The sequence below is a fragment of the Macaca nemestrina genome, chromosome 6 (genome assembly GCF_043159975.1).
Source record: "Macaca nemestrina isolate mMacNem1 chromosome 6, mMacNem.hap1, whole genome shotgun sequence".
NCBI classification, from domain to species: domain Eukaryota; kingdom Metazoa; phylum Chordata; class Mammalia; order Primates; family Cercopithecidae; genus Macaca; species Macaca nemestrina.
This window is the reverse complement of record NC_092130.1, coordinates 81,669,652-81,683,028: the sequence shown is the minus strand read 5'-3', so window position 1 is coordinate 81,683,028 and position 13,377 is coordinate 81,669,652. Positions and strand designations below refer to the sequence as shown.

Here is a 13,377-nt window from a genome sequence, read left to right as displayed (position 1 = left end):
TGCCTTTTTAATTATTTGACGCTTTCTAATAATAAAGAGACATTTACAACTGATGTGTTCATAGTGTTGACAGAAGTTCTCAAAGAAATTATTGTAGTGAACACAACTAAAATACAAAGAATGTCTTCTAATTTGCTGCTTCTACTTACTATAAAAGCATAAATACCATAAATCTGTTTTCAAGTTTACTTTTAGTAATGATCATTAACTACTGACAATACTTCTTTATCAATAAAGGAATAAAAAGTATTCTATGTTATTACACTAAGGTTGCTTACTGTTCAAAGGCTTCAAAAAACAACAATAAACAAAAAACCCTCCTGGTTCCAAGAATATTCCAGATTGCTGAGATGAAGTTTAACCTCAACGAGATGTGTTTGCATATATTAATTTTTCCCCTCATGACTTTTTAAAAATATGGAATACAAAATTTCCTAAGCCAAACCTGAACCACTATTACATCAAGTTTTTATTTCATCCCATTTATTATATTTTAAAGAGTATTTGAGCCAATATTCTCCAAAACCAACAATGAATCCCACACAATTTATAATTATGCAACTCCCTACATTAACTTTCTTACTACATATTTTGATCTCAATTTTATGATTCAAAAGCCATTTTATAGAGAAATTCAGTTCTTAAAATATATAAATTTTTCTTAATTATATACAACACCTTTATTTCACAAGATTTGTTTTGACTGCATGAAGATTGAATTAGTTGATAGGTTAAATACAGGAACATCATGATAAGGAGAAAGACATGCATAAGCAAAATTTCTAAAGTGACTGCCAAGTTTACCTGCTGTCTTGCTTGTAGTGATCCCAATCACGATGGTCTTTACCATTACTAAAAGAAGAATAGGGTCTTTTCCTGGATTCACTTTTTTTGTAAGAATCTCCCTGATGTCGGTCTTTATGATGATCATGGTACTGAGTTAAGTGTCTATCAGAGGAATAACTGTCCCTGCTGCTATCATCGTGATTTGTATTCTCTTTTAATCTTTCCACATCTGTTAGATAAGTACAACTTTTATTAACGACCTTAAAAATAATATGTGGCAAAAAAAACTTAAGTTGATAGATAACAAGAACTCATTTCAACCCTTGCCAAAACAAAATTGGTTCCCAAATACAAGCAGTTGAAGCATTTATAAATGGTGTATAAAAGCAGTACTAAGGATTATTTTAAAAGGGTCACTTGATTCTGAAATGTGACAAAAACTAAAAAATATGGGACCCATTCCTTTCTCAGACTATACTTTTGTGGCTGTCATACAGAAAGAATGCATTACTATTCCAAATTACATAAAAAAGAATATTTGTTCATTTTAGCAGTTATTCTACAATTTCTAGAAACTGGGAAAAAGATGATTAAAAGGATAATCAACTAAAAAGAACGATAGCTTAAGAGAATACATTTTATATAATAATGTAGGTATGTATCAGAATTACCGTATCTTCTTAATATAAAGGTACTTGTAAATAAAAACAAGGTAACAACTTTTTTAACATTTAGTTTATTTAAAACAAATATTTAAAAAAAAATTTTTTTTTAATTTATTTTCCCAATCAGTAAGGCTTACATACCTGGATTTCTAATCACATGAGGATTCAAGTTGCTGTTTTGATCATTGTTTTGCTAAAATAAATGCACACATGTGTAAGAATCTTTAGGTGACTTCACAAACTTACAAAAAGGATAATTCTTAGAAAATACTGATACTGAAGTCTTCAAACAAGGTATTAGAATGTTTATGTGTGTACATATATGTATATATGTGTGTATATATACATGTATGACATTTATAGATCTCCATTTTTAAAGTATGAACTACTTGTCCCATGACTTAAAGATATTTTTTCACTTTGAAATAAACTGACTTAACAGAAAAGTTGCAAAAATACTGAGTTCTCACATACTCTTCATCTAGCTTCTCCTAATGTTAATATCTTATATAAACATAGTATAAAGATCAAAACCAAATAATTAACATTGGTATAACACTATTAACTGAAGAACAGACTTTATTCAGATTTCACATTTTTCCACTCATGTTCTTTATCTGCTCGGGGATTCGATTTGGAAGCCCATATTACACTAAGTTGTCATGTCTTCCTCTGGGGCAGCTCCTTAGTCTACTGCATGCTGTTAATACTTCTGGAGAGTACCAGTTATTTTATAGAATATCCCTCAAGAAGGGCTTGTCTGATATTTTCACATAACACTTATATATTTTTGGCAAGAATTCCACATAAGTGATGTGCCTTTCTCAGTATCAGAGGGTTCATAATGCTGATGTGTCTTACCACTGGTGACATTAACCTTGATCACTTGTTTAAGGTGGGTCAGGCAAGTTTCTCTATTATAAAGTTATTATTTTCCCTTTATAATTAATAAACATTTCAGAGATCTGTCAATATCCTATTTTCTTGCCCATTAACTTTACCTCCCTTCTGTGAATCTTGCCTGCAACAATTATTACTGTGGTGTTCAATGGTGATTTTTAAAATTTATCTTACTCATTCTGTATTTATTAATCAAATTGCTTTGTAAAAAGAATGTCTCATGGTTTTAATTATATAAATTAAGGGAAAAAAATATAATGGCAAGTTTACCTGAGATTCCTGCCGTTTTTTAATAGCATGCTTATATAATTTATGTAATTTTCTTGCATCAAATTCAGTAAACTTAGATACAAAAATCCATAGGTTTCTAGAAGAATTAAAAAAAAGGCAAATTACATTAGTCTGGTGGAAAATATTTAGTTTTTTTCATGGAACTCCTTCCCTCCAAACAGAAACACATACACACATACACAGCCCTCTAAGGAACAAACTCTTAAGGATATTAATTCTATATATTTTTTCAAAACTTCATATAAGACTCCAGTGAAGCTAAACATTATATTTTACTTCTCTTCCAGATCACTTCATTTTAGTCTTTAGACTGAAAAGCAGTAAACAATCCTAATTTGAAATGCACCAAAGATATAAATTAAATCAGGAAGTGATTCAGATTCATACTGTGATCCTGATTATGCATATAAGGGACAGGTATGTTAATAATTGGGAGTGGAAATACCATCAGGTAATACGGATTATGCTTGTAAAGAATTGTCTTAAATAATGCATTAAAAAGTAACTGTCACTTAATAATAGTAATGTAATGGTCCCAAGAGTTAACACGATCAAACACCATAAATAAGGTACAGCTTGGTATCTCTTGCCATTCCAACAGAGGCATCAGTAATTAATCAGAAACTGTGGTGATTATTTCATAATGCATGTGTATATCAAATCATCAAACTGTATACCTTAAATATATAAGAACTGTAATTGTTAAATATACCTCCAAAAAGAAAAGGAATGTTAAGTTCTAAGGGAGGGTGGTAGTCCCTAGAAGATTCAAATGTACACTAGAGGTAAAATATTTACCTTGAAATATATTTTTAAAATGAACTTAAGAGAATATATTGAATGGTACCTTACTGAACTGAAATCCACAGAAGGGGGAAAATTCATCTAGCCTTTACATAAATTCACAGACTATCTCGAACATATCTACATTCTAAGGTTAACTCATAAGGGTAAAAGGTGGGAATTTAATAAAGTACCTTTTTGTTCCTAAGTAAATTCCTTGTAAAAACATATTTTCCGGCCGGGCGCGGTGGCTCACGCCTGTAATCCCAACACTTTGGGAGGCCGAGGCGGGCGGATCACGAGGTCAGGAGATCGAGGCCAACCTGGCGAACACTGTGAAACCCCGTCTCTACTAAAAATACAAAAAAATTAGCTGGGCGTGGTGGCGGGCACCTGTGGTCCCAGCTACTCGGGAGGCTGAGGCAGGAGAATGGCATGAACCTGGGAGGCACAGCTTGCAGTGAGCGGAGATCGCACCACTGCACTCCAGCCTGAGCAACAGAGCGAGACTCCGTCTCAAAAAAAAAAAAAAAAAAAAAAAAAATTAAAAAAAATTAAATAAAATTTAAAAATATATATATATATACACACACACATACATATACATATTTTCCCCAAAAAAATCTAGTCAGGAACCAGATTCTGGTCTTAATTATATCATCCAAATGACTATCTGATCTTGAACAAAGCACCAGAGCTGAGGCAAGCATCAGCACTTACACAAACCTAAGAATTAGTGCCTCTTTTAGAGTTCAGGTCCTAGTGTTTCCTCTGTCATTCTCCAGTTCCAGCCCTAAAATGCTTTTCAACTGAATCCATTTTTTTCCTTCTGTAAAATGGAATAGTAAATATCTGTTCATATTTCCTACAAGTAATACTATTAAAAGGATCAGCTAGAATGAGGCATATTTGATAGACAAATAAAATACAAATATACATTCTATTTTGGCCATCACTTTATTACAGTGATCTTTAAATAAAAACTAGTGTTGCATTTCAGTTGTTTTTAAGAAATTTGGTCAAAAAATATATTGAAAAAAATTGTAAGCAAAAAACAAAAAGATCATTATGGTAACTACTGTAACACTTGCTTAATGCCAACCGTTCTGTAATCTTTAGATTTCTATCTTCTTTCATTCTGTACAATTCCCCAGATGGGGAAGGAAAGATGGAAATATCTCATAAAGCAAAACAGCTGCGACTTCTGCCTCCTTGGTTCAAGTGATTCTCTTGCCTCAGCCTCCCGAGTAGCTGGGTCTACAGGCACGTGCCACCATGCCCGGCTAATTTTTTTTTTTTTTTTTTTTTTGTATTTTTAGTAGAAAGGGGGTTTCACCGTCTTAGTCAGGATGGTCTCGATCTCCTGACCTCGTGATCTGCCCGCCTTGGCCTCCCAAAGTGCTGGGATTACAGGCATGAGCCACCACGCCTGGCCCACAATGACTGTTGTTGAGGGGATGGGGTCAGCCAATAATAGGTCTCAATATAAGGTACTTTTTTTTTCTTGTTTCTGTATTAAAAAAAAATTCCCCCCAGCACTTTGGGAGGCCAAGGCAGGCAGACCGCTTGAGGTCAGGAGTTCAACACAAGGCTGGCCAACATGGTGAAACCCGTCTCTACAAAAAATACAAGAATTAGCCAGGCCTGGTAGCCCGGGCCTGTAATCCCACACTACCAGGGAGACTGAGGTGGAAGGATAGCTTGAGCCCAGAAGGCAGAGGATGCAGTGAGCCGATATCCGCCACTGCACTCCAACCTGGGCAACAGAGCGAGATTCCATCTCAAAAAAATGAATAAATAAAAATACAATTTCTCCAAGAGAGCAAAAGCTATTTTGCTTCATGGGATATTTCCCTCTTTCCTTCCCCATCTCCCTCTTAAGGGAATTTGGTTTAACCAGAGACAGAGGCAGCAGGAATGAACAATAAGGCACACGAAATCAAAGTAACTGAGAACCAAACGGGAAAACCAAAAAGGTAATCTGCCCAACTGAATGAAGAAAAGTGAGGTGAGAGCATAGCCTTAGGATGTAAAGTGACAGAACACAATGAAAAAGTTAAGTCTCCCGGCTATTAAGTCTCTCTTCTTCCAAAGGTTTCCCCACTCTTTCCTAATAAAAAACCGAATTTGAAATGGTACCTATTTGTATTAGCCGCTGTGTAATTTTTTTATTTTACTTAAAATTTTATTTCAAATTCTTTAATTCTTTGCTCATTTTTAAATTTACTTTCAACCAAATTCACTGTGTAATTTCAGTAAGATGTTCCTTATTCTCATCTAGAACGCAGAAAAAGTAGATATTCTAACTCTTTGAACCTCAAAAATCTAAGCCCTAATTACAAGGATTCAAATATTGGTGTGTAAGATACAACTAAATATTTTCATTCAGTGGTCCTCCAAAAATGATAACCCATTCTTGGTAAAAGGTATTACTTAAATGAGAAGTTGCCAGGCTTTCAAATTTTGTATTTCTGGTTAAATGTAAAAGATAGAAGCCAAGCATTTTTACACTAAAAAAAAGTAGAGAAGAAATTAAATGTAATCCTTTAGATTAGCTAAATTTAGCTTTAAGAATAATGCACTACATTACTTTTATTTTCCTAATTTTTGCATTTTACATTGCTTGAGGATGTTAATTTTTTATAACTTCATACATGTATCCAGGATGTAAACTGCTAAATTCATGCAACAATAAACTTTGTGGGAACATCAACTTCAAAAGATATTACCGATAATAATTTGGTAAATTGCAAAGACTTTTTCAAATAAAATGCAATCTGAATTTTAATGAAACAGCTGTCACTATTTCTTTAAAGGCAGAGATGCCACTTGTTACATACCATGATACCTAAGTAACCACCCATAAATAAAAAACTTTAACGTTAAAGGGAGAAAAATTAAAACAATCATCTGCAGGTTACCTCTTTAAAAATTATCTTGTTCCCTAAACTTCAGAATCAGGAAAGAAAACAGAAAAACAAAAGACAGTTACATAATACAAATTTAACACTTCCTGAAAAGTGTATCACTTACTTTCTCCATTGCTTAATTTGTTCAGGATTTGTATACTCTTTTAGACATTCTGTGATATGGTCTCCAATTTTTATTAAACATTGTCTAGTATGTTCTAGTTGTTCTCTTTCTGAAAGGCCTTTCTCAGGCCTATCAAGTTGTTTCAAAGCTGCTTTAACAGGCCTCATTCTTTCTTTACACTTTAAAATGAGAAAACAAGAATATAAACACATGTATTAAAAACCTAAAGTCAACAAGATCTACCTCCTTCAATGATATTTACATGAATATTATAACACTGTTTGATAGCAAAATAAGCAATTAAATCTCACTTCACAAATCTTATACATCAGGGTTCTTTCCCCTTTAGATTTTTTTCAGGAAAGTAAGCCTTTCTGTTATCATTTAAAATTAGTATTTGAGTAAGTAAAAGTTTTGGATTTTACTTAGCTTCTACATAAATGGTTATTTTTTATACTGTAGCACACTATTATAAGGAGTCTTAAATATAGAATATTAAAAGAGAGAGAGTAAAAATATTTCAGAGTATAACTTAATATACCCTACTATCCACTAAATACAGGGTAAAATGATTTTAGCAAAACTATTAAAATCAATATAGCTAGATATATAAACTGTCTATTCTTCCAAACTTTTGCAACAACGGAAGGTGGCAATAATGACTTGCTCTTCATATTTTGGGTGGTTGGGGAATACAGGGTCAAAGGGTAACTTTTTCCTTGGCCTGTACATTCCTGACATGCTTATAAAAGGCTGACATATTAAGAACTGCATGTTTTATTGTAGCAATAGGAACTACAACCGTCTACCAAAATCAAAATAAAAATATTACTAACAAGGGAACCTTCAGATAAAATTTGTAAATGCAAAAACAAATTAAAAATTAACATTATATTCACAGAAAGCAAGCTGGTTTAGTTCTAGGAATATAAGGATGATGGGTCAACATCAGACAATACATTTAGATAATCCAACATCATTTATTAAGAAATCGGGCCAGGTGTGGTGGCTCATGCCTGTAACCCCAGCACTTTGGGAGGCTGAAGCGGGAGGATCACTTGAGTCCAGGAGTTTGAGATCAGTCTGGGCAACAGTGAGACTCTGATTCTATACCAAAAAAAAAAAAAAAAAAAAAAAATTAGCCAAGCATGGTGGTCCCAGCTACTCAAGAGGTCAAGGTGGGAGGACTGCTTGAACCCAGGAGACTGCAATGAGCTGTGATCATGCCACTGGCACTACAGCCTGGGCAAGAGTGAGACTGTATCTCAAAAAAATAAAATAATAAATCCTCACACCACTGCTCTGAAGGACCTCTCTTATTATAAAGAAAATTAAAATTCAGTCAGATCTGATGCTTTAAGAAAATCTTTAATTTCCTTTCTAACTTTTAGTTTATTCATTGCTGTTCTTTATGTTTCCTATTTTTTGTTCAACTTTGGCAGTTTATATTCTGTTAGAAAATAATTTATCCAACATATGTCAGTTTAGTACATACTATGTTCTAGATATTGTTCCAGACCCAGGAAATAGAGCTGTAAGTAAAACAGATCGTGCCTTTATGGAACCTGGAATCTAGTATAACACTAGAGAGCCAATAAATAAAGAAGAAATAGTGTGTCAGGTGACAACAACTGTGATAAAGAAAAATAAAGCAATAAAGAGCAGGGAGCTTCCTATCTTATACAAGATTTCAGAGAAGGGCAATGTTTGAGAGGACATCTAAAGAAAATGAAGGAGTAAGCCATTTCAAGTAGAGGAAAAAACAAACATGAATGCCCTAAAACTTGCTTGACATGTTTTAAAAAAAAGTATGAACACCAGTGTTGCTGGAACCAAGTAAGTGAGAGAAGTGGCTGGCAATGATGGGAGGTGACTAGATGCTACGAGGTTGGTTTCAGGCTAAGAATCTTTTCTCCTACATGAGATAGAAAGCCATTGGAGTGTTTTAAGCACAGAAATATAATGGTGGGACTTTATTCTCCCTCTAAGTCATGATTACTCTGGTTGCTATGTGGAGTACCAACGGAGGTATGAGCAGGATGGAAGCAATAAGAATAGACCCTGACAATAGTCCTTTGCAGTAGTATTTAATCTATTTTATAGAAGAAACTGAAACTTAGAATAAAATGACATCTGTCAAATCCAGCTCTAACTGACCTCAGACTCTGTGCTCTTTCTTGACTGCTAAATTATACTGTCACTTAGGAAGACAACCAGTAAAAGATAAGGAAAACCAAGGTGCCAAATGAAGCAAATATGTTTAGAGAGTGACGACCTAGAAAAGGCCATTGAATTTCATAATTATTTAGAGCTATTCCCAAATACAATGGAATTTCTTATTTAGAGGTAAAATCCTATACAAGCCAGAAAGTCTGGCTCCGGAGTCCATGTTTAAGAACTATTCCAGGCCGGGCGCGGTGGCTCAAGCCTGTAATCCCAGCACTTTGGGAGGCCGAGACGGGCGGATCACGAGGTCAGGAGATCGAGACCATCCTGGCAAACACGGTGAAACCCCGTCTCTACTAAAAAATACAAAAAACTAGCCGGGCGAGGCGGCGGGCGCCTGTAGTCCCAGCTACTCGGGAGGCTGAGGCAGGAGAATGGCATAAACCCGGGGGGCGGAGCTTGCAGTGAGCTGAGATCCGGCCACTGCACTCCAGCCCGGGCGACAGAGCCAGACTCCGTCTCAAAAAAAAAAAAAAAAAAAAAAAAAAGAACTATTCCAGTCTTCATTTCCATGATACACACAATATCATTTAAGATCAATGGAGAGAAAATTCATGCATTGTGCACAGTAGGAATTTTTCCATTCCAGCAGTTACATGAAAAAGTCAGAAGACTAAAAAAGAAACGTAGGGGAAAAAAAGTGGCAAAAGGCACAATCTCACCTAATTCATTAGTGGACCACAGAGAGAAGGGGAAGTAGCTCAAGTGAAGAGTTTAATGTTTTCACCTCAAAAAATCAAAAGAATACCACCTCCCCCGAGTCCCACCCAATACAGAGTAGACAAAAAACAAAAACAAAAACAAAAAAACAGTTACCCTTGAAAAAGAGAGAAGAAATCCCAATCTGTGAATGTGCAGAGGAGATAAAAATAAAAGTCCAGAGATAAAACATATGGCTCAAATAAATAAAATGGAAGATAGGAGCCACAGCAGCTTTGAATGTCTCCAATATTCTCAGTGACTGGAAGAATGTCAACAGCTCAAAGTAGGGAGAACAAGAAGACTGGTAAGAACCAATATATTTAAAGGGCATGAACAATATTTGAACTATATTAGGGCATGTTGTGGAATCAGTAGGAAATACATTAGTGGGTTCATTAAATCAGCACTGTCTAGTCATCGTGCAAAAGAAGAGAAAGCAGGACAAGAGGGTAAGCTGGGGATCTAGGAGGACATAATGGGTCAAAAACAAATATAATTTTAGAAGGTGAAATTTCCCATCTTTGAAGTATAGCATTTGATTAATACTAGTGATAAAACTAACAACCAAGTCTAACAAGTGACTGAAGTACGTTAACTGCTCCAACTAGTACAAAAGATTCAGATTCTAGAAATGCATGTTGTCACGCATATCATGCATGTTGTCATGCATTCTCTAAAAAGGAAATATAGGAATATATATTTATATATAAATTTGTATATATTGTAACTATATATAAACATGATACATTTATATATCAGACTACAAATGTTACCTTCAGTTGTGGCCTGTAAGGAAACGTTTCCTAGTCCTAGTTAAGGCCAAACTACGTATCTGTATCATACCACTTGGCTTTTTTCTCTAAAATTATTATTCCTTCCTGGTTTTGCTCTGCAATTGGACTTTTTAGTCTCACAATCACTATCAATTTCTGAGCTTTTCTGAAGACAGCACTGATCTGCAAACTTTACATGTACCAATTCATTTAATCTTCATACTTACTTTCCAAATAGCAGCATTCTGCCTCAAGAGTCAGTACTATTAACCACATACATACTATTATATTATGTAATTACATAAGTATACAATAATATTCAGTAAATAAATTATGAATATATACATTGAGTAAATTATAAATAAATACATAAATTATAAATATCTTCAGTAAATAAAGTCTTTAGAAAAGGCACAGATAGTTTCTCCCTCACTTTGAGGAACACAAAGGCATGACAACATGCAGAATCAGTATATTTTAGACAAGAGATATTGCCAGCCCAAAACAACATAGGTACAAAAATTGAGCCTGTTTAGATACTCATATAATTTGACAATGCAACTTTACAGCTACTGCATCTACTAACAAAACATTAGGCTCATATTTTGTACATAATTTTTTCTTATTTTACTTTTCTAGTGAAACATTTCACTCTTACTGTATTTTTTTAAAAAAATATTGGTCTGTAAAAGACTGGGAAAAAAAACTAGTCCTTCACCATAGATAACAAGCACAATTACATATATGTGTGTGTGTATATACACATATTTATTTTTTAATGGCATTCGGGAATTTAAAAATTTGAAATATGAGCTGGAGGAAAACAAATACACTCAAAGTACTTGTAAAACCCCTCTTCTTAAAGTCTTTCTTAAAGTCTCTCTGAATTGCTTCTAAATTTAAGACACCAGCTGGGCATGATAGCTCAAGCCTGTAATCCCAGTACCTGGGCCCACCTTGGCCTCCTTTTATCTCCCTTGGTTTTTTTGTTTTTTTGTTTTTTTTTTTGAGATAGAGTCTCACTGTTGCCGGCCCGGGCACGTAGTCATCTGAGGTGCAATGGTGCAATCTCAGCTCACAGCAACCTTAGCCTTCTGGGTTCCAGCAATTCTCCTGCCTCAGCCTCCAGAGTAGCTGAGATTACAGGCGCCCACCACCACGCCCAGCTAATTTTGTATTAGAGTTTTGTATTTAGAGTTTCATCATGTTGGCCAGGTTGGTCTCAAACTCCTGACCTCAGGTGATCCACCGCCTCAGCCTCCCAAACTGCTTACAGGTGTGAGCCACCACACCCAGGCTTATCTCCCTTTTTCACCAAGGAATTCAAGACAAGCCTGGGTGATATAAAAAAATCCCCATCTTTACAAAAAAACTAAAAATTAGCTGGGTGTATGGCACATGTCTCTAGTCCCAGCTACTTGAGAGGCTGAGGCAGGAGGAGCACTTGAGCCCAGAAGGGTGAGCCTGCAATCGGCTGTGACTACACCACTGCACTCCAGCATGGGTGACAGAGTAAGATGCTAACTCAAAAAAAAAAAAAAAAAAAAAAAAAAAGCCTTCAAATTTTAAATATATTGCTTTTATGAATCTAATCTACAATAAATTCAAATGCAGTTCTAAATTAAAAGCTATAAATGACAAACTTCAACTTAAATGTTATATGATTTAGTACTAATAATCAGAAAGTCAAAGGCTTACAATGCTGAATGTCTTCTGATCCAGCTCTTCAGATTCTTCAGAAATGGGAACTGGTTCACCACTTGCTGTGATATGAACTGGAGCATCTGACACTGAAGATTTCTTGGATCTTTCCCTACCATCAGACTTGGATTCGCTCAACTAAAGAAAAAGTGAAAAGAAAACAAAAACAAAACCCCAATAGCAACAAAGGCAAAATGACTAACACTTCCAGAAAATAATTACTGTCTCATTTTATTCTACAAGTGCTCATTCTCACTGAATATCCTCATCTATTTTAATTTTTTTTCCCCAATTTCATTTGGGGAAACAACCAAAGCTACTCTGTAATGTTACTCTGAAGGTAAAACATGAAAGAGTGTTCAGACCTATTATTCTCCTCTACTGCATACCCACACATGCTTCTGAAGAACTCAATTATTGAGACTAGTATCGGCTGATATGCAATTTAGTCTCCTAAAATATAAATATGCTGATTGTTTTTACTTTCTATTTTTTATTATGATTTGCGTACCTTTTCTTCCTTTATGTCTTTTTCTTTCTGTATAGCTTCTTTTACTTTGTTTTCTCTTTTTTCTTTAAAATCTTTTTCCTTTATATCTTTCTTATCCTCTTTTTCTTTTATCTCCCTTTTAAGTTCTTTTTTATTCTCCTTTTCTTTTGCTTCCCTCTTTTCTTCTGGTTCCTTCTTTATAAAAACATCTGGCTCAGGTTTTTCTTCACTGTCTCTTTCTGTTTTAATTTTTTTATTTGGATGTTTCACAGAACTGATCTCATCCTGAAAAGTGCAAGTATGGCCAATGTATTACTAACCAAATTTTAACAATGACTAATTTTTTTTTCACATGACTACAGATTGCATGTATGTGGATTCTGAAAGACAGCCCAGAATCCCCCTAATAATTATACATGCAATGTTTACCTTCCTATAAAGCCAGTCCCGTTCAGGTTCATAATACAATTAAAGGAGACAGAAGCTCATCGAACTGGCAATTGTTTGAAAAGGAAGGACCTTTGCTCTATGCCTCTAGTGCTATATAATATCTACTGGATAGTTAGAATTCTCTTCTATAAATGAGACTATGTCATGAACCATAAGCACGCGCGCGCACACACACACACAGACTTCAGTACCTAAAATACAAATTTTAAGGGACTAGTTCAAATTTCAAATGTAAAGTACACAAAAACATGCCATAATTCCCTTTCCATAGAAAAGGTTGTTGTTCTAAAACACATTCTTACTTTATCATCATCTTCATCAGACTTCTCTGAAGGCAAAGGAGAAGAATCACTCTTTATTTCCTCTTTCACTTTTATAGACTTCATTGCTTTATTCTTCTTAGCTCTTGCTTTTCTCCTCTTTGAACTTCCCTAAAAATCATTATTTTAATTTTAACCAATTCTACAGATTTCATTTTTAAAAACTTCATAAACATTAAATCCAGTGGCTAGAATACATATACCTACCTGATCCTTAGTCTATTGGTAATAAGCTGTACCAACATTAGAAACTCAAA

General features: G+C 34.6%; 1 protein-coding gene across 5 annotated transcripts in view; it reads right to left on the bottom strand.

The window, feature by feature from the left end:
* LOC105471048 (chromodomain helicase DNA binding protein 1) overlaps positions 1-13,377 on the bottom strand; it is a 73,447-nt gene that overhangs the window by 2,233 nt on the left and 57,837 nt on the right. The window contains exons 29-35 of one of the 5 annotated variants that reach the window (XM_024789478.2): positions 13,103-13,231; positions 12,372-12,635; positions 11,858-11,998; positions 6,459-6,637; positions 2,622-2,718; positions 1,593-1,644; positions 805-1,015 (exon numbers count right to left, since the gene is read on the bottom strand). In XM_024789478.2, coding sequence (XP_024645246.1) covers positions 805-1,015; positions 1,593-1,644; positions 2,622-2,718; positions 6,459-6,637; positions 11,858-11,998; positions 12,372-12,635; positions 13,103-13,231 — 1,073 coding nt within the window. Of the gene's footprint in view, positions 1-804; positions 1,016-1,592; positions 1,645-2,621; positions 2,719-3,619; positions 3,778-4,012; positions 4,255-6,458; positions 6,638-6,665; positions 7,566-11,857; positions 11,999-12,371; positions 12,636-13,102; positions 13,232-13,377 lie in introns of those variants that run through there. The other 4 variants (XM_024789479.2, XR_011624835.1, XM_071098670.1 and 1 more) reach the window with 4 other exon arrangements.